The sequence below is a fragment of the Podarcis erhardii genome, assembly GCF_964252035.2.
Source record: "Podarcis erhardii genome assembly, chromosome: 9".
Lineage (NCBI taxonomy): Eukaryota > Metazoa > Chordata > Lepidosauria > Squamata > Lacertidae > Podarcis > Podarcis erhardii.
This window is the reverse complement of record NC_138512.1, coordinates 35011418-35033635: the sequence shown is the minus strand read 5'-3', so window position 1 is coordinate 35033635 and position 22218 is coordinate 35011418. Positions and strand designations below refer to the sequence as shown.

Sequence of the window (22218 nt, the reverse complement as noted above, 5' to 3'; positions counted from 1 at the left end):
GCATGCTCCTCTACATATTATTTCTCTAAAGTTTATAAGCTTCAGCTGGTGGAGCTACTAGCCATGGTTGTACATGTTAAAAACATAGAAATCAGCCTTATACTAGGTGAAACCAGTGGTCCATCTTGCTCAGTATTGTCTGCAGTAGCCTTCTCCAACCTAGTTGCCCTCCAGTGTTTTTGACTACAGCTCCCATCATCATTGGTCATGGTGGCTGGGTTTGATAGGAGTTGTAGTCTAAAACTATCCATCAGGCACCAGGTTGAGAAAGGCTGGTCTACACTGAGTGGCAGTAGCTCTCTGGGGTTTTAAGCCCTCCTGGTTCCTTTTACAGGCTAATCTATCCAGGCTTAAATGTTCTCAAAACTCTAGTTTATGACTAAGGAGAAATACTGAATCAAGGAGATTTCCTATATAATGGTACCTCAGGTTACGTACGTAATTCGTTCTGGAGGTCCGTTCTTAACCTGAAACTGTTCTTAGCACCACTTTAGCTAATGGGGCCTCCCACTGCTACCATGCCACCGGAGCACAATTTCTGTTCTCATCCTGAAGCAAAGTTCTTAACCCGAGGTACTATTTCTGGGTTAGCAGAGTCTGTAACCTGAAGCGTATTAACCCAAGGTAGCACTGTAATATGTTGCTGGAGGAATGCCCTCTTAACCAGGGCTAAAAAAAATTCCATTTGTGGTGCTTATGTTACAGCAGCAAACTGTTTCCTCCTTCCCTTTCTGCAGCTCAGTGGCAGCAACAGCCCCAGACCACCAAACCAAAGAAGGTGCGTCCCTCAGCTAGTCGATATGCAGCACTTTCTGACCAAGGACTAGACATCAAAGCTGCGTTTCAGCCAGAAGCAAACCCAGGACACCTGACACTACAATCTGGATTGGTAGAAAGTGATGATCTGTAAATCTTGGCTATCAGGCCTACCATTTCCTTTCAAAGTGAAAACACTGAAAGCCATTGTCTTGACCAATGATAATTTATGCCACTTTATGTGAAAGGCAAACACCATTGTGTGCAAAAGATAAAAAAACACCTTAATCATGTATTTCTTGCTCGTTGTTACAATTTAAAGTAGTGATTATTCAATGAAAATGTACAGCCCCTACACATGAACATCACCTTCACCATAACTGTTTCATTACTATGGGGGTAGCACTGTTTTTAAATAATCCTATTCACAAATGCCAAATGCTGAAGTGAATGTGATTTTTCGGAAGCAAGCACACTGCAGAACTTATCACCAAGTGCCTTTTGCAAGTTGTAGGTGCTATAACTCGTAATGAATAATGCTAGTCATTTTTTAAAGCTACAACACAGCAGCAAGTGTATCAGCAACACATTCTGATTAACAGCAGTAAAAAATGTGCAATATACTGATGGAAGGGGAAAAGGAAGAGACATCTAAATGAAATTAGTATCTCTGTAAACGGTTTTCTATTCTCAAGGGAAAAGGAGGCTGCTTGCTTAAAGAAACTTAGGATAAGCAAGCAAGCTTCACACCTGAAAGCTTTGTTTTCTGGCAAGAAGTGGCTGACTTAAAACTGTACTGCCAGACTAAGTCATAAGATAACTTAAAATCTGGACATTATGGGATGGGATTATTTTACAGTATTAAAATTTGCAGGTGGGGCAGGACAGGACGGGGGCAGTAGGACAGACGTTTTCTCTCAGAATGAAAGCGTCTTGAGAAAACATTGCACTTCATCTCTTTGAAATTCCATGGTTACCCAAATGCTTTAAATCATCATCATCATACTGGAGATTTGCTTGACCAGAACACCATGACAAAAGTGATGAGTATAGAGTACGTGGGGAAAGGAGCGAGTCTGAAAGAGTTTGAATGATAAGCACACTACAGAGAATAGATTAGTAAATAGGAGGGAATGCAGAATGATGATAAAGAAAATGGTGTTATATTTTAAACACTGCATGCATGTGTACTAGATGTTACAATTTTGTGTTATTGCTTACTGCAGCAATGAATAATAGCCCTGCCTAAGACTGAGACTTCGTGAAGAAAGTAAAAATGGTCAAACTTCCGGAATGTAGACTAGTTCTGCATCTAACTGGACTTCACTTAGGCATTAAGCCATTTAACATTCAAAATCAATTTAAGAGTTCAATTGAGTCTGGCAGGAAAAAAGATGTGGTTTTGATGGTACAAGAGTACTTTGCTAGAAAAGGAAAACACTGTATTCCTTATCAAAGCACGTTTATAGTACTTTATTTATAATAAAAATGTTGCCTCTTTTATCTCAACTCAGTTATTCAAGTGCAGTACTTTTTAAGAGAAGTTTTGTATTATGTACCACACCATATATTTTGCATTACTGCTATACATGTATTGCTTTGCACCCATGTTAAGTACACAAACCAGGTTTTTTTAAGCAGCTAATTAACTTTTAGCACAGAATATAGTTATTTTTCTATGCAAACTGCTGCAAGTGGTTACAGCTTGTTATAAGCATTTCTTACATATCTGTACTGTCATACACAATCTGTCATATAAAACTGTCCTATCATTCATTTACCAAACTTTTCTCAAATGTGACTCGCTAATCTATATTTGTTTAGCTTCACTAGTAGCATTTTGCTTCTTTTTATTTGTATTTATAAAAAAAAAGTACAATCATACTACTTTGGATTGTTGTGCTGATATCATGTGGGTTTAACATCAATAAATATTACACAAGTTAATAATTGTTTTTTTTCTGGGTCATGGACTTAAGACATCAAAAATAAAACTGGGTACACTCCTACATGCTTATGGGAAGTAAAGCCCATTGAACTCCAGTAGGCTTATGATTTACATCCTTAGGATCCCACTTCATAGGTACAGCCTAGTATTGTGTATTTTTTAAGCCAACCCCATTGAAATCAACTTCTCCTGACATCTGGGCCACTTTCCCCATTGCCTGGATTATGGCAAGTAAGTCATATTGACAAATGGGAGAGCTTACCTGAAAGATGCGTTTGTGATCATCTGCCTCTAACATGTAGAATGCTGGGAGGAAAGGGGCTTGCTTGGTTCTGGGGCCTACGAAAGGAGAGGAAACCCCAAACAATGCATGAGATCCAACAGGGCAGACACTATGTCACCACTGACAAATACAGTGAAAAACCCTTCAGTCTTCATTTCACCCACATGCAGAGCCTGTCTCAGGACCAGAGTGGGAGTCTTGTTAGAATAAAGTTATAAATTCAAACAAAAAGGAAGCCAGTCCCTGGCCAGCTTAACCCTCTGAGGCCCAGAGTATAGCCAGCAAAGATAGCTATACTTCTTCAAGCAGGTTTGACCACATCCTTAGGCTGCAATAATTGAAACAAATATAATACAAATGAAACAAGCAGGGCTTTGGGTGCCTCTATTGGACCTGCTCTAATCGCCCCCAATAGTGGCTTTGTGCAAGAGAAAGTACTTCTACTAGCACAGGATGAGGCACTCCATTTCACCTCTCTCACTTAGAGCTCTCTGACATGTTCCATGTTGCTCCAGAGACGTTTGGAGGGAGGCACAGGGTGCTGCACTGATTTGGATAGGAGGGATCAGCAAAATTTAGGGGCCCTGCCTTAAGGAAGTTCTTCCACTAGCACAGAACCACTACTGGATACAACTCACAGGCTGAAGTACTACTACTACAGCTCAGGTTTAGGATGAAGCAGCATAGATTAGACCCAATTCAAAGATTAGGTATCTTGACACATCAGCCTAAACGACAAAGTAGCTGAATATTAAGAACATGCTAGAACTTGTTCTCAAGTTCTAAATGAGCAAACCTCGCATATTTCTTCTACCATCAGTTTGCATCTCTAGAGAAGCAAGTTGTTTAAGAGAAAACAGCATTCAAGTTTAAAATTAGTTGCTTAAAAGAACTGATAAACTTTATACTGATTCACCCACAACAGCCCTGGGAGTAAGTAAAAAAATTAAATGAATCCTACCTGCTCCATGTAGGTGAAAGGAGAGGAATCGTGCTTCCTTCAGGCTTGAATATGGTTTTGTAAGCAAAACTGAGATAGCTTTTGACAGCAGAGTAACTTCAGAGGGATTGGAATGTTTTCTCCTTACAATGATTTCTCCTTGTGGTTAATTTTATTACTGGTGTGTCATAAGAGCTAACCAATAATTTATAGGAACATTTTGCTTGTCAAACAGTAGAAGAAAACAGATGTATTCTCTCAATACATTCATGATCACAGCAGAGGTAACTCATGCCTCAAATATAAAATAACAGCCTTCCTTGCCTTTTTAAAAAGCTGTTGCTATAAAAACAAATACTTCAGCACACTATTAGATTGAGAGCATGATGGTTTAACAAATGCAGAAAAGCCTGTGTGATACAAATAGAGGAAAACATGTGGGATGGCGAAGTAGAAGAAAACTGGAAAAAGAAATGGAAAAGGTAATTGCATTTCACAGTCATCTCTGCCCTGCTGAGTCATGGAGAAAGTACTCCATAAATATATCTATCCCAAATTATTATACAGACGCCTATTTATCAACCTTTAAAATGTCCCAGGGTCCATCAATTCATCTGATGATGCAGTGACAATCTAGTAAATTTTCAGAGTGGAAGGAGGTATTTACTATTATAGCAGTAGGAGTAGCAGAGCGCAAACATTTCAAGCAAGATTTAGCATGAACAAATAACTCATTTTCCTGGAAGCAATATTATTGTGACAGCTAAACAAATGCTCACAGAAGTATTTATTAGACATTTATTTTCAGCTGTCAGAAATTGAAGGGCCTAGTCAGTCTGGCACAATTAAAGAGCATGTGAAGCATGACACTCAATGTGGGAAAGCTGCTTTCTAAATTTGATAAATTCCAAATACTGTTAAAGTTAGTAGGATCTCTAAGTGTTTTTTAATAATTATATCAATTTGTAATTAATTAATGTCATTCAGTTTCAGCTTATTGACTACATTTAAATTCACTTATTTACTTCAGCAGATTTTATTTCATTTTTGCACAACTACAAAAAGTTGCAATGGCATCATGGCATGGCATGATGGAAAAGAAAAGGCACCTTTAGTGCTTGAGGCCCATGTCTAAATACAATGATGTTTTATGGCCTGTAGCTGTCCTGCCACAACCACTGGAAGGCCAAACCATCCTGAGTTTTTAGAAGATACTGCCAACATAGGTGAAGCCTTTTCTCCACAACCAAGGTACTCTTGGATTCAACGATATATAAGCAAGAGAGATTCTGGTGACATTTCCAAAACTAAAGTTGTTTACTATGGCACAATTTTTCATGGACTAGAGTCTACTACTTCATAACATACATGAAGTGTAATACTCAGTTTCAGATAAATAGACATGACTGTAAGGAGGACAGAAGAACTAAGTTTTGGGGTCAGTGGGAAATAACATGCAGGAAGTGTAGATAGCAATAATCCAGGTATTATTTGACATATTCAATTGTTAGTCAATTTCCAATAAGTCAATAAATGGTTTTTAACTGTTTTTAATATTGTGTTTTAATGTTGCAACCTGCCCTGGGTAAAGGGCAGGTAATCAATAATAATAGTAAAGCATCTAATGTCTTAAAAATAAGCACAATGTTCCTTGGTAACAGCAGTAATAGGTAGTAAAACAATCAGCTTGGCAATGCTGGGTTAACTTCTGTAGTGAGAAAGAAAAATGTGGTCTCTATTCAGACCCAAATGAACAGTTTGCCTTCTTGGTTAATTCTAATTCTGCTACAGCCCCCCTCTGAAATTTCTGGTTTACGTATGGCTTCCTTAAGATCAGTGAAAGTGTATCCTAGTTCTCTATTTGTTTGTGAATATTGCCATCTTTTGTTAGATACAATTACCTTGCATTGAACTGTTTGTAAAACACAAATGATTATTGCTGTCATGTATTACAATGTTTTGCCCACTCTGACCATAATTAAGCAAAGAGATAAGCCAAACATAAATTTCATGAAATAACTGTTTATAGAGAGATAAGAAGCCATGCACACTCATTTTAAACTATGAAACTGAACAATATGTATAAATGGGAATTTATGTACACAAATAATATAAACCTGTTATTTAAAATTGGGATTTTAAGAATGTAGCAATTCTAACAAAATGAAAAACAGCATTAAATTAGCTCTGCACACAAGCCAAACTTAAATGGCTAGAAATATATATGTGATTCTTTGTACTATTACCTAACTAACCCTAATAAACTATTATTCCTTAAATTATACTGACCTCAAGAGGTGAAAAAGAGATCTGTTTGTATGCTCACACCCCAGATGTCAGTGAATATGTCATTTTTCTAAACATGAAAGTAAACTTGCTTCCACCTTTGATTACTGGGCTGATCCTACAAGAAAATCAATTATATAGTACTTCCAGACTGCATTTTAAGATATATAGAAGACCTGAATAGTTTTGTTTGCATTTTCATTCTGTGCTTATATGTCTGCCAATTTTAATTACAGTCCTAAACTACTGACAGCTTGCTTGGGGGGGGGGTTAGCCCACAAACTATTTAAATTTGGCAGCTTGGATATGGAATAATCAGATTGCATATTTAACACAGATGAGGAATGGATTGGGAGATGCAAAATTAGTATTATTTGAGTACTTTAAAAAGAAGACATTTTAAACTATTGGTTAGTAAACTGAAATGAACAAAGGCAGTTTAAATGACTCTGAAAAACTAATTTGGGAGAAACCAAAGTAATTTATAGTATTTTCAAGGACCGGACTGGACCCAGCAGTCTTCATCAGAGACCCTTCTGTGTGTTCCTGAGGGAGATGTGGAAGGTGGCCACACAGGAATGGGCCTTTTCAGTGGTTTCACCCCGTCTGTGCAATGCTCTCACAAGGGGTAGTTGTCTGGCACCATCTTTTCAGGCTAAGACCTTGCTGTTTACCCTGGTTACTTAATGCTGCTTTCTATAGTGGTGCTCATCTTTTAGTGGAGCAGTTAGGACTTGGTCCTTATTAATATGTTGCTGAATGAGCGTTTTATACATTTTGTTTTGTAATTCCCCCCCCCATTTTTCTGGTTTCATACTGTTTTAATGTGCTCTATTTTATTCTGTCAAATCATTTTGAGACTTTTATTGTATAAAGCAATATGTATAAAGCAATTGTATAAAGCAATGATAACAACAACAAGCCAAATTAGTTATTCCAGGAATGAGTAATGACTAGAGAATCTACTTCTGATGACATTTAGAAATATATCTGGTTAAATATCAACAAATGCATGACCCTTCAATAAGATGCGGACAACCTGGTTCTTAATCTCTGTCAGATTATTTAGGATTTATAATACAAACAGATCTAATCACAGGAGCCAACTCCAAGGACCTGAGGTTCCTTTTGCCCCCAGTAAAATATCCAGTTGTTGAACTCCTACTTGCAACAGCCTTTGTTGGCACAGATACATTAAATTTTGGGATTTTACAATATTAAGCATGATTGTTTGGATTCTATGCAAGGGGGAAAGGTTTTAATGGATTTGAACAATAAGAAGGGGAAACAGCCCTTAATATTATCCCTTCCTGGTTTGAAGGCATTATAAATTTAACACAGATATAAGTATTTTTCCTATTAAAAGTTCTCTTCATTGAGTTTTTCCATGTGTCTGAGTTCTGATGAGTTCATTTTATTTATATATATATATATATATATGCTTTCGTAGATTTTCACGGGTACAGGAATGCAGGTTTTGGTGTCCTCGGGTGTCTTCCCGTGTAAAAGTTGGGGTGTCTAGGCGACGTTTCGACGAGGTCTCACTCGTCATCTTCAGGCTGGTGCTTTCGGCTTCTTGTTACTGGAACAGAGCAGGATCTCAGTGTTTGAGTTCCTATAAATACTGTAGAGGGGGTGTGGTGTATAGCCTCCAATGTTCTGGGCAGAGAGGAAGTTCCCAGGCTAGTGTGCCTTTTCTTCTTTTGTTCCTTAATTACTTGAGAGATATCTTGAGTGATTTCTTGAGTGATATCCTGAGTACCACTTAGGTGGGTCATTAGGTGTGGATTAGTTGTTAAAGTCTTTGTGTCTTGACCTCTTGAACTTTGTGAAGAGTTTTCCTGAGAAGATGGCTGTACTGTACTTAGTTGTGCTCTGGCTTGGCTTCGTGTATAGGGGCGAGCTGTGGTTTTGTGGCTTGTGTCAGCCAGATCTGTGTAGGGATTGCAGGGGGGTGCAACATCCGGAGGTGCCACCATGGATTGGCTACTGGATGGTGTCTGTAATTCATCTGTGGAGAGGGTCTGGGTTTGGGTCTGGTGTGGTTGATTGGTGTTGGCGTTCTGTGTGCCTCTGGATCTGGTGTCAGTTTTTGTGGGGAGGGCTAATTTCCAGATGTCTGGCAAGCGGGATGTGTCGTCACGCTTGTTCATGTTGTGAGGGTGTTTCTCTATCTCGATGGCTTCCATATATATATATATTATACTTAATTTTTTAATATTACAAATATTTTTATGTTATAAGTTTCTTATGATTTTGCATATTGTAACTTTTGTAAAATAAATCTGAAAAGCAGTTTTTTAAAAAAAAACAACTGACAACTTAGCCACCACTAATAAGATTTCACATTTTTAAGCTAGATAATTGTGCAAATAAAAAAATAGTAGGAAAATTCATGTACTTTCATGAATCTGGGATTCGGGACTACCTAAATTATGGATCAAATTAGCACTAGAATTTAATCAAGGTTTGGGGTGTCAAAGCTGATTTCCTAGGACATGATAGCTAGACTCAAGTGTGCATTTAAGGTGTATGCCAGACCTTTAATCCTTTAATTAAGCCAAGTGTAAAAGCTAATTATTACAGGTAATTTCCTTCTGAGGCGTTAGCCTAGGGATGAACCATTTAAACGACACAAAGGAGGGAAAGGCTAATTATATTTGCATGTGTGGGTTTCTTCCCTCTCTCAACTGAGTTAGCTTAAAAGACAAGGCCAGTGTTTTAGGAAAGTTTAGAGTATAGAAGGGAAGTTAGGAGTTAGCAAGGACATAAGCTAGAGAAGGAGGAGGCAAAACATGACGGCTGCTGTTCATTTGACTGCAAGACTATAGAAGACGCAACGACCTTTTGGGGTGCCAATACTGTGAGCCCCTCCATCTAGGCTGCAGATTTTTCATGTGCAAATACACCATATATCATAAAGGCACTAGTTTCCACTGTGCCTTATTGTCCCACAGGAAAAACAAACCCTGCGTTAAAGCGCACCTGCAACCCCCCAGAATATCACAATGTTCGGAATTAAGGGTGGCACATAACAATATAGCATACAGTTGAACATTTCTGTTATCCAGATACTGTAGTAGACACAAAATATTTGTTTGTGATAAAGAGGTATATTGGTGCCAAAGAGCCATAAAGCATCCACAATAAGAATATAGACTAGATAGCTTTTAATATATGAAGTGATTATATATATATATATATATAGCCCTTTCTAAAGTGATAGAAAAAACAAATATTTATGCTTCAAGTAGGAGACAGCTAGAAAATGTCACATCTAAATAATTTTTCACTATTTCAAGTACTTTGAATGAATGAAAAAAACCTTTGAAAATTAGTGTTTTATTTAAGAAACCTAAGGTTATGAAGTTCAGCATATTGTATTCTTTGTTAGCAACCACTTCATAGGAGAAACAAAATAAATATGCATGGAGTGTGCCCTGTATAACCAAGCATTCAACATTCCTAAGCAGTTTATAATCAGTTTCCTTTGCCTCTCCAAAGTTTTCCAACATAAACTATGAAAAAGATCATACTTTACTTACAGAATGAACTAAAAATAGACCAACTTTTGGAAGGAGAGCTGCATTAAGCTTTCTATGCAGAAAGAACAAATCTGATAAAGCAAGGTCTATGTCACAATTAGTATATTTGGTAACATGAAGCACTTTTAAAAAAACAACAGATCATTTAATTTCAATATATACACAAAAAAACAAAAATGGGACCCTGAATCATCTACCCCCCCCAAAAAAAAATCTGGTGTCACACATAATTTGCTTATTTACCTGAGGCAAACAGACAAGTAAGCACATGATTTGAAGTTTGTCATACTAACTACAAATTTATACTACTTTAATTTAAAATACTAACAAAAGAAGTATCACCTGAAACCACTTCTTGGGACTTTCAACTGCTGAATATGTTTTCCCACACTCATTGACTATGCTATCATGGCTTTTAAAACAAAAGTTGCAAACCTCCATCAATAACTAGAACTTGGCCTGTTACATACGGAGACTCCAGAAGAAATGCAACAGCTTCAGCAACTTCTTGAGGCTCCCCAAATCGTCCAAGGGGAATAGTTTTCTTCAGCTGCTCTTCTTTCAAATGTGTTGTCATATCCGTGTGAATAAAGCCTAACATTTGGGGGGGGGGGGAGAGAGAGAGAGAGAAAATATTTTTATGAAATAAGACCTAGTCAAATCCTGATAAAACTCCTATCATCACAACTATATAGTTTCCTGAGCTCAAGAGTCTGTCAAAATGCAAAGCATAGTTGCACAACTAAAAACCATTTAAGGAAAGAAATATTTGTGTATTCAAACTTATCTAAAACTTCTTGAAACTGGAAACATCAGTCTAGAAACTGTGACAAATTTTACACATCCAAATTCTTACATATATAGCCCCATTCTAACCATATTTGTTTCACATTAAGTCCCACTACTGATTTCAATGAGGTGTACCTCTAAAACTATATCCAACCAACTTAGCTATTGTTTAAAGCATGCTGGTGCATGCCAATTACCGCATTTTTCGTTCTATAGGGTGCACCGGACCATAGGGCGCACCTAGTTTTTTTGGGGGGGGGGAAATAAAGCGCTCCCCGGGCTTCGGGCTGCTATCCGCAAGCCTTCGGAGCCCGGCGGGAACTCAGCGGATAGTGTTGAGTGATTTATTGCCCAGATAAGGCTGGCGTCCAGCCCGTTTCAAAAGCTGCGTCAGGCCTCGGCATTTTCAGTGAAAACCTGCATTCGCTCCATAGGACGCACACACATTTCCCCTTCATTTTTGGAGGGGAAAAAGTGCATCCTATAGAGCGAAAAATACGGTAACTCCTCCCATACGTCTGCTGCACTGCTAGGAGCTAAACCATGGTTTGGCTTAGCATTACATCAAAACCCAGGCCTATGGTTGGTTTTCCCCAAACCATCCATGGGCGGTAACCTGACAGCAAGCCTTCATACAGCTTGTGGTTTGTTTGGAAGGAAACAAACCCCAAGCCTGGGTTCAGCTGTAATGGTTAAGTCAAACCCTGGTTTAGTTCTTGGCAACAAACCAGCAACAAGAGTGAGGGAGAAACAAAGTACATGCAGTTTTAGCACTGTGCACCTTTAAACTATATTTAAGTTTAACTGTGATTTAAAATGCTGTGCGAACCAAGCAGTTTGAACTTATTTAAACTAAAGACTACACAGGGCCCAGTTCAGGAGCCGCTTCTGTTCCCTATCTTATCACATATGGAGTTTGGATGGCTGCAGTAAGAATCTCAGTCTTGCATAGTCCACAGAATCTTTGGGAGTTCTCTTATTCAAAACAGGGTTTTACGTTACTGTGAAAAGCACATCCTGTGTTCAAATGACTGCGTACTCGGCCACTATAGACATGAACTTATACATTTAATGATGGACAGAAAACAAGTCCAAGATCTATTTCCAACTTGCATCAAGTTAAGGTTTGGAGTGAAAGAGAAGGTAAGGTTCCATATTTAGGCTACTAGAGCCCATGCTTTCCACTACAGTCTCTGCAAGCTGACAGAAACATTTCAGTTATGGAAAGGTGCACTGTACTATAAAATAAGTACTGTACAAAGCAATTCCTACACAGATAGCCTTAGCAGGATAAAATCACAGAACATCAGAACTGAATAAAATGAAGAGAGACAGTGCATTTGAAATGCCTTGGGTTGAGGTTGGAGGTTAAATTCTCACATCCAGGGACTTTACTTAGTGTGCTGCTAGAGGCTTGCTGAGATGTCAAAAGGTGTTAATATTCAAAACGAAATCTTGCTGTGGTTAGTAGGGACACACTCAAACTGAGTTGTTCAAGGTAAACTACAGGAGTTAATGCAAGAACTCCACCTGCTGCACGTGTACATACATAAAAGTATTAAGGCTGTATTTTGCCAAGCAGATAATGATTCATCTGTTCAGTCGTGCAGTCACCACACAGTTATGTTTTAGGAAATTTTTAGAAATGTTTTTACTAAAGCAAAACAGTTTGAAAACTGTATCTGCATGAATCAGGAGAGGCTGTGCAGCCCCTGGGCTATTGCTTGGGATGAGGGAAAACAAGCTGAGCTTGAAACCTGACAAGACGGAGGCACAGGGGCTTCTCCAACCATATCATCAGAGGCCCGCTACTGGAAGTCTGGAATAGATATAAAAATGTAATTGAAAAGGGTACCCCCTGGTGGCTCTCCCCGATTGACATTGTTAAAATTAAGAAATTAAATATGACAGGGGAAAGGTGGACGTATGAAGATCTATTAGTTAAAACGGAAGAGGGATGGAAAATCAGGCCTTATGAGGAGATGAAGGATAAAATTAAGGAGTGGCTACACTTTCACCAAATTAACGCACTCTGGGGTGAACATAAAAAACTAGGGATGAGTGAAAAAAAATCGAAATATCAAGTGGAAATTCTAGAAAGTAGTAATAAACTCCTATCTAAAATGTATAAACAGTTACTGGAATGGGACACCAAAGAGGACGTGGTGAAAGGCGCGATGGTTAAATGGGATAGGGACCTCGGGTACAAGGTGGATTTCAACAAATGGCAGACTCTGTGGAAAAAGGGTATGAAGTTTATGGCCTGTGCAACCCTTCGAGAAAACTTAGAAAAAATGGCGTATCACTGGTATCTGACCCCGGCAAAGTTAGGAAAGATGTACAAGAATACCGATAATATATGTTGGAGATGTAGAGATAAGGTGGGAACCTTTTTTCATGTATGGTGGACTTGCGATGTGGTTAAGAGATTCTGGGGGCAAATTTACGAGGAATTGAAAAAGATTTTGAAGTATAATTTCCCTAAAATTCCCGAGGTGTTTCTTTTGGGCATGATTGAGGAGGAAATAAAAAACGTAGACCAAACCTTCTTTCAATATGCCACGGCGGCGGCAAGGATTTTAATAGCTCAGAAGTGGAAATCTCCCGAAATGCCCTCGATTAGAGATTGGCAAGTGAAATTGTTTCAATACATAGAACTAGCGAGTTTAACACAAAGAATTAGGCACCATAATATGGTCAAATTAAAAAATGAGTGGAACAAATTCCTAAATTATATTGAGATTAATCTGGGAATTAAATATATATCAGCAGACAGTAGTTAACACTTACGACGTTCAGAGTGTAGAATCATTGATAAAACAACTGCAGAAATTGTATAAGTTTATGTAACCCAAAACTGAGTTGGACGGAGGTCTTGTTTTTTCTGTTTTTTTTCTTTTTTTTTGTTTTGTTTTTCCTGTACTCCGGTTTTTGTCTGTTCTTGGCTCGGTATTTGTACTTGTATGTATGCATGTCTTATTGTAATGTCTTTTTAAAGTATGTTTAATAAAGTTATGTTTTTAAAATTTAAAAAAAAGAAAAGAAAAGAAAACTGTATCTGCATGAATCAGGAGAGGCTGTGCAGCCCCTGGGCTATTGCTTGGGATGAGGGAAAACAAGCTGAGCTTGAAACCTGACAAGACGGAGGCACTATGAGTAAGTAGCTTCCATGTCCAAGGACCTGGTCAATTGCCTACCCTGGATGTGGTTACACTCCCCCTGGAAGAGCAGGTTTACAGTTTAGGGGTGCTTCTAGATCCAGCCCTGTAACTGGAGACTTGGGTAGCCTCAGTGGCTCGAAATGCCTTTTACCAACTCCACTTGGTTTGTTGGCTTCAGCCACTCCTGGACCAGAAAAGCCTGGCCAAGTAGCTCATGCCTTGGCTACTTCATGACTAGATTGCTGCAACGCACTCTATGAAGGGCTTACCTGTTACCTGATCTGGAAACTTCAGTTAGTCCAGAACGCTACAACACAACTGCTGACAGGAGGACATAGCAGCATAGAACACCTATGCTCAGAGAACTGCACTGGCTGCTGATTTGCTACTGGGCCAAGTTAAAGGTGTTACTATTAGTATATAAATCTCTTAACAGCTTGGCACCAGTTTACCTATGAGATTGTCTTACCCCATATATCCTCATTCAAGTGTTACTCAACTCAAAATTTTAGTGCGGCAGCACCTACACTTTGGAACTCCCTGCCTATTGATATCATGCAGGCAACCTCACTGTACTCTTTTTGACAGTTGCTAAAAAACATTCTTATTTAGACAAGTCTATCTAGATGTTTTATTATTATTTCTTCGCAGCTTTTCACTCACATGAGTCACAAAGCAGCTTACACACCATAAATAACAACATCACAACCACAACATAAACCGTATAAAATAATTAACAAATCATCAGTAAAACTTCCACTGTCTATAGAACACTAATAACAAAACAACTTTTAAAAATCGTCTAAACAGCACAACCACAAAAGAAGTCATTTTATAAAACTCACAAGGCATTGCAGTAATCATGATCCTAACAAGACTAGCAACATTAACAACTTAACAATCAAAAATAAACTAAGCACTGCTGGATTCACACACACACACACACACTCTCTCTCTCTCTCTCTCTCTCTCTCTCTCTCCATCCCTATGTTTCACAGTCTTCCACCCAGTTCATGACAAGACCCACACGCATAATGCCTGTAGCAGCAGCACCATTCTGAAGGCCCCTAGGGATCCAAGGGCTGGAGGGTGGAGCAAGGCAGGTGGAAAACTCCCACTGGAGTCCAACAACATCTGGAGGGTCAAAGGTTCTCCACCGTTGCTTTACCTGTTAAGTATGTAACTGATGCAATTATCAGACTGATATCAATATTGTGAATTAAATTCAGTATAAAAGGACCTAAAAGCATCTGATCTTACGTACTGATTCACAAGTGACAGTTGGTGAACTAAAAACTAACCTGGAGCAACCATGTTGACTCGAATGTTCTTTCTTGCTATTTCTTTAGCAAGAGAGCGTGAAAATCCAACTAATCCTGCTTTGCTGGCACTGTATACGCTCTGACCAGAATTGCCCTTCAGCCCAACGACACTTCCTAAAATAAACCAAAGGGAAAGACAGGCAAAGCCAAAGTTTAGAAACTATAGTCAGGACTGGGCGTTTTTAATAGTAGCTGTACTGATCTTTAACTTTTAATTAAATATTTTTAATGCCTTATCTTTTTTGCCTAATGTACATGGCCTTATGCTGAAAAGCAAGCATTACAGATATTGTTACATTAATGCATTACAGATATTACATTAATGCATTACAGATATTGTTACATTAATGCATTACAGATATTGTTACAGTCCCAGCCATATGAAAATACAAGTGAGAACCCAAACCCTTGCAATAGGGCAAAGGGAGAAGGTTAGAAGTAGTAGCAGGTAACAAGCTGGTTGATTTCTTCCCACACCTCAGCAAGCCCCACTGTCCCCTCAGACAGTGAGTGTACAGTACTCTCAGGTGCCAGAGAATTCACAAAAGTCTACAACTAGAACAAATATGATTATTATTACCTATTTAGGAAGTGGTTAAAGAGGAAAGATGGTGTCAGTTAACCCTGATATTTCCCTGTATTACCTCACATGGTTTTATACTTATCTGTTTCTTGTATGCAAAATAACATGAACCTGGCATCAAGTCAATCTATTTTTTAAAAAAACAAAAAGAAAACCCTGAGTGGCTCAAATATTTCTCCTACTTTTAACTCGTCCTGCTACTCTGTGTTTTAAAACAATCTACATGCAGAGATTTTTCATTTTATCAACATTTTTAAAAATACAGTCACTTCCAGTATGTTTCCCAAGGCCTGTTGTGAAGCCATTAGGCATTATCTATGGAGCTCTTTGGTTCTAGAAAAGAGGATAACTCTTTCAGACATAAATATAAATCACAGAATTTCTCCTAAAAATATTTGCTTATTTATTTCTAGCCCACTTTCTACACTACTGCCAAAGCTGCTTACAACAAAAAGCTAAGAATAAAATATAGCTATATCAACAAGCATACTAGATTATAGGAACTGGGTCAAGGGAGGACCAGGCATTCCCTATCTGGGATGTCCAGTGGGCACCCATGAATTCCAAATTGCATTTATGGGCACAACTCCAGAGAGGTCTGTTGTCTGGCAGGCAAGCAGGTAGAACAGATTTCCCCTCTTGTTTTCCCTAACTGCAGACACCACATCCCACTGCTTCACAAGCAGCTTTTAATTTTTTTACAAAGTCATGCTATGAATATCTACTCAGAATTAAGCCTCATTGAGTTCAATAGGACATATTCCCAGGTAGGGTGTGTGTGTGTGTGTGTGTGTGTGTGTGTGTGTGTGTGTGACTGCAGCCTCAGAGAAGCTGGAAAACACTTTTTGAGAGAACAGTGGGAGTGAACATGCAGTTCTATAAAATGAGAAAAAGGCTTACTGTATGAGCATCTTACACAAGCAGAATACATTTGGCTTTTGTTACACTCTGATTGCACAACGCTTTTGGCTGAGGTGTAAAAGCAGCAGGCAAAAGGCACATTTGACTCCAATCCAATGTCCCCCAACGTGCTGTGGTTAATTTTGGTAAGAACTTCAACTGCATGCGTTTATATAGGAGAACTTGTTAACATACCATACATTGATTTTTGAAAGGTAGTATCAATTGAAAATAATCATATTTGTTAAGGCAGACACACCTACGTTAACAATAGCTCCACCTTGCTGCTGAATCATACCCTTCACAGCAGCTTTGCATGTCAACATTGTCCCCAAAAGATTGGTCTGAAGCTGGGATAACATATCATCAGCCTTGGTTCGCAACAACAAGCCATCCCTAATATTTAAAAAATGACAGTGGAGAATAGAAATACTATTGTTTAGACTCATGAAAGAAACAGGCCAATATAGTCAAGCATAATTAATTACAATACACTGAAAAAATTAACAATTTCTGCCACTTTGCTAATAATAATAATATATTGTTTTAAACTAGAAAAACACTGAAGTGCAAAACTAAATGAGTTCATTATGAAGTTGAGTACCCTATGTTGTTTTATTAAGGACTAATAATGTCAATTGGCAACCTTTGTCTTATTAGTAGGGATACTCCAGAATGTTTTATCTATGCACCTTTGCCCACTAGAAGTCACCCTGTAACTGTAGTGAATTATAACGATCCCTAAAGGCTTACCCAGAATACTGATTATGCTATTGTTTAAACAAGATGAAGGTAGATAAAGAGCCCCTCCCAAATCAGCTTTTGATCAGTATAAAGGCTGCAGCAAATGAAACAGTCCTTTTAGGATAATGATATTTTAATTCAACTACCTTAAATCAAAGAATATCAAATCAATCTAATGAAATTTGTTCTGCATACTGTTAGATACAAATTAAATCTTTGATTTTAAACTCTAAAACAAAATAAACCACACTATTTTATACCTGTATATTTATTTATGTTAGATATTTTCAAAAGTGTACCTTTGATAGGAGCTTAAATTGGAAACTAACCTGTTGATACCTGCAGCATTAACCAGATAGTTTATTTGACCTAAACTTGTCTCCATTTCTTTAAACACATTTTGGATGTCTTCTTCTTTGGAAACATCGCATCTAAATGCTAGATGACCTGCTGTGCTGGCACAAAGTCCGCAATAAGATACAAACTTTCTCAAAACATTCAGAGACTGCAAGTATCATAAATACAGAGAGCTGTTAGCTAGCATGTGGATCCTAGAAAATAATATACTAATTATATGATTGGAAACGAAGTCTGATACTGACAAAGTACACATTTTTACATTACAAAGAACCAACAATTCCCCATGTCACTCATCAACTATTAACCAGACCCTTATCTTATACTATAGAGTGGTACCTCGGGTTAAGTACTTAATTCGTTCCAGAGGTCCGTTCTTAACCTGAAACTGTTCTTAACCTGAAGCACCACTTTAGCTAATGGGGGTTTCCTGCTGCTGCCATGCCGCTGGAGCACAATTTCTGTTCTCATCCTGAAGCAAAGTTCTTAACCCGAGGTACTATTTCTGGGTTAGTGGAGTATGTAACCTGAAGTGTACATAACCTGAAGTGTATGTAACCCGAGGTACCACTGTATTATGTAGGGGTTGTACTATCAGATCTGCAAGATTCAAATTCAGTGTAAAATAATCATGCTACTTTATTTAACACACATGTATTACTTTAATAGTTCAACACATTTTGCAAAAACACTAAGGTATACATACCTCCCAAGTTCTTTGCAGTAGTTTGAGCTCTATCCAGATTTCTGGCAATAATGGCCAGGCAATATCCTTTCTGTGCTAGCAGTTGGGCAACAGCATGGCCAATTCCCCGAGATCCTCCAAAAATGGCACAGACCCTTGACATCTTCAATGAACAGTTAACAAAATATTGATAGTACAGACGGACAAAATGTGTGTTGGCATTACATTTATTATACTGGCATGAAAAGATGGAAGGGTCATAAATTGTACAGAATGTTTACATGCTACAGGGGGTTTTGCAATTATTTTTTATTATTGCTTTTATTATCTTTTAGCCAGTAATATCACAGGGGTGGCCAAATTTATACACCCTACAGATGTTGTGGCCTACAATTCCCACCATCCCCGACCACTGACCATTGAGTTGCAGTCTAACATCTGGAGGGCTGTACATTCCAAAGCCTGTTGGAGTCTGTATCTTCTGGAAGGCAAATTGGCTACTACTCTTGCACTATCAGCTGCCAGCGACGTCACCCTTTTCTTCCAAGTATTAAAACAGGGACTGGTGAACTCCCACAGAAATGTGACTTGACCCATTATAACCTTACCTAAGTCTGGCCCAACATACTGCTTCATTTGCACCCTGGCTTGCATGTGTTGCCATCACACTTCATATTCTATTTTGATAGCGATAAATTAAAGTACCCTGTTTTCAGACCTTAGTAGTATTTAAGAAGTGTTGGTGTGCATCTTTTCCCAATTTCAGATTTCTGGGTGTTCTGGAAATACTTCAATTATTCTGACACATCTGTCAGACAGACCTAAGGATCTTTATGTATATAGCAGATAGATAGATGATAGATATTCTATCTATCTATCTATCTATCTATCTATACATACACACACACACACACACAGAGTGCACCTATGTACAAGCAACGTATTAAAGGAAGCATAAGAGGCTAACAAGACAGACAAGCTTTGCCACAGAAGCAAATCATTCCATTCATGCCCACCTGCCTGTGTCACTCAAAAACGTTTTTGCTTACATAATTACAAAACTAGTGCCAGGTGTGTGGTTAACACTGCCCTGCACTCCTCTCAAACTCTTAAAGCGCTTGAAGTTCAAATCAGCAAGCCACTTAAAGGAGACTACTTTATAACCATATTGACATAGCCTCCCTTAGTGTAAACATAGTGTAACCACAACCCATACACTAGTCCTGAAATGGATATGAAGTGCAATTGCTTTGAAGTGATAAATGCTGCCTGAGATGTGTATGATACGGTCTATTTCTATGGCATTGCCTGCATACTCTTAGCCTTTTGCATTTCGATTGTGAAGTGCCTGTACAAATAGGAAATGGAAAATCAATGAGAATATTTAAACACCCAACTATGCCTGTGTTTTGTGCTAGAGTAAAATCTGATTTTCAGCTGCGCAGTAACTTCTTTGTTCACTTAATTTTTCAAAGTTTCTAAACCAAACATATCAGTCACATGAAAAATTGTCTGGAGAAATAAAAAAGGGTTAGCATAAAGATCAGACAACACATATCAGTTTGAGGCTGGGAAGGTGGGTGCTAAATCAAAGTTATACAAATCCATGTGGCATGTCTACTAAATCACTGCTAGCTACATAATCTGCTTAGTATTTTAACTTTTGTATATTTTAAAATACTATTGTGGTTTTTTTAAATTTTCTTGTTTTATCTTTGTGCTTTTTTATTACAATCAAGCAGTGTAAAGTTTTATGGACTACATAAATTAACATTCTTTGGTGCCACTACAAAGCAGCATAATTGTAGAAAGGGCAGAGGGAGGTGTGTCTATCTAAACATATATAGTTATTGCTTCTGCAAATATTCAGGTTCTAACCACTATCAAAAAGTTAAGAAGAAAATTTTAAATCAATGGCTTTTTTTTGCCAAGCAGGTAACAAGCCCTAGTTAATATGAAAATAAATTAAACCATACTTAATGTATTTAAAAGGAGAAAAAGTAATAAACAGTGAAAGTCTCCACTGAAGCAGGTGCCACGGTTAAAACCTACTTTAAAATCACTGTTTTGCTGCTTATTGCAAAATGTGGAAACTGCCCTTTCCCTTCAACCCAGGTAAGCGTTAATAACAGCATTTCTTTCGCAATGGCGAGGAGCAGAGGTTGTATGGGAGAGTTGCTGAGCTACTATTCTATGTACTTCTGTGGAATGAATCCCCACTAAACACAATGGGATTTACTTCTGAGCAGACCTGTGAAAGACTGCACCTTTCCTCAGAGTTTAAGTTCTCGACTTTTCAGTGGGGGCTCAGTCTCGAGTAAGAAGACCTTCTCCCGCAGCAAATAATTGCAATTTTGAGGAGGAAATGCAAGGCCCACTTAAGTCGATGGGAAATAAGAGCCACGAACCAAGTCTTTTCCCAACTCCTAAAACAGCTTCACACAAGATGTGAAATGGACGCCCCAAAAGAAACTTCTCCTCACACCCCGCCACCAGAAAAACAGAGCAGGACAGTAAAGTTGCCACAGTTCCCCGCCTTCCTCTGGCAGCTGCGCATTGGACAGTAAATTGCAAGCTGCAGCTAACAGTCATTTATATCCACATTATATAAATTTAATAAATTTCAGCAATAATAATTTATAGAAAAACGCTCCCCCTAGGTTTTCCCCTGGAGGAGGGTGGGGTAACCTTCTCCCCAAGCGTTAAGGAGCGTCCTCCCAACGGCCACGCAAAGCAGCGGCGGCGACTTTCCTGCCTTGTCCCTTAGCAGCAAAAGCGCGGATTCGCCACACGACGCCGACCTCTGCACGCGCTTATAGCGAACAGATGCGCATGCGCCTAAAGCAATTAAAAGGGCCGAGGACGCCGCGGCTGCGTCGCCTGGAGCAACGGCCGCTTGGAAAAGGTTAACGCCACAAGCAGGCCGCGAGGGGGCAGCAGCACCGAACAAAATCCAGCGGAATCCTGGAAGCGAGGGTTACCGAAAGGGGCAGCGGGGGGAAAACCCTGGCCTGCCCGACGGTGTGAAGTCATTTACTCGGTGTCTAAGCTGAGCTATGCCGGGGATGAGTACCTTCCCGCCTTTCCTTACCTTGTCGCAGAGCTCGGGCGGACGGAGGCCTACCCGTCAGGCGTCTGCACTTTTAAACTTGAACTACCGTTCCCAGCATGCATCGCGCTTCATGATCCTTAGGGGTCCAGATACGTCGTAGAGGGGTAGTCTGGGGGTTGTAGTTCGTTCTCTCGCAGTGCATGCTGGGATGTTCGGGGCCGAACTGCAGACTCTGGTTAGCCTCTGTGTCTTTGGAAACAGGCGCGTTAGCCACTAGGCGCTGCAGCCGCGGCTTGTCCGCCTTTCTTCGCCCCAGGAGGCATCATTTCTCATCTGCTCCTACTGTCGCATCTCTTGGGCCGCTGTCGTGGCGCCCGCATCCCTTCCCCTGCCAGAAAGCGGCGCATATACTGTGTTGCAAAGTGCAATATGTAAATACATCTGCGTTGACTCTTTGGACAGAAGCGATTTCAGTTATGCAACTACCAGCGGCGTAGCGTGGGTTGTCAGCACCCGGGGGCGAGGCAAGTAATTTGCGCCCCCTAACCCAGGGCAAGGCAAGTAATTTGCGCCCCTAACCTGCCGCCGCTGCCAGCTTCTTCTTGCTGCTGCCTGGGCTGGGGTATTTACAGTAAGGTAGCCACAGCGACGGCAGGTCTGTGTCAGGTGATCTGAGGCGAGTTGCCGCTGGCGCTGCCGCCCAAACGACGCCGCTTGCCCGGAGGAGGAGGAGGGCAGAGAGGCGAGGAAAATGCAACATGGCCCAGCAGCGAGCACTGAGAGCCGCTGCCTGCCGGACGCCTTCAGCCCGGACGCGCGCACAGCTCGTCGGTTCCGCGAGACATGGGGCTCTGCTACAGCCTGCAC

General features: G+C 39.5%; 2 protein-coding genes across 23 annotated transcripts in view; one reads left to right on the top strand and one right to left on the bottom strand.

Moving 5' to 3' along the window:
* PALLD (palladin, cytoskeletal associated protein) overlaps window positions 1-2706 on the top strand; it is a 218710-nt gene extending 216004 nt beyond the window's left edge. For all 5 annotated transcript variants that reach the window (XM_081875220.1, XM_081875221.1, XM_081875222.1 and 2 more), the window contains one exon: window positions 738-2706. In XM_081875220.1, coding sequence (XP_081731346.1) covers window positions 738-910 — 173 coding nt within the window. In that variant the 3' untranslated portion in view covers window positions 911-2706. The remainder of the gene's footprint in view (window positions 1-737) is intronic.
* CBR4 (carbonyl reductase 4) overlaps window positions 1-21553 on the bottom strand; it is a 239934-nt gene extending 218381 nt beyond the window's left edge. For 2 of the 18 annotated variants that reach the window (XM_081875445.1, XM_081875454.1), the window contains exons 1-8: window positions 18717-20544; window positions 18321-18462; window positions 17587-17707; window positions 16773-16909; window positions 15010-15144; window positions 10194-10352; window positions 9759-9829; window positions 2967-6331 (exon numbers count right to left, since the gene is read on the bottom strand). In XM_081875445.1, coding sequence (XP_081731571.1) covers window positions 6284-6331; window positions 9759-9829; window positions 10194-10352; window positions 15010-15144; window positions 16773-16909; window positions 17587-17707; window positions 18321-18462; window positions 18717-18953 — 1050 coding nt within the window. In that variant the 5' untranslated portion in view covers window positions 18954-20544 and the 3' untranslated portion in view covers window positions 2967-6283. The other 16 variants (XM_081875457.1, XM_081875455.1, XM_081875452.1 and 13 more) reach the window with 16 other exon arrangements.
* Window positions 21554-22218: the final 665 nt, after the last annotated feature.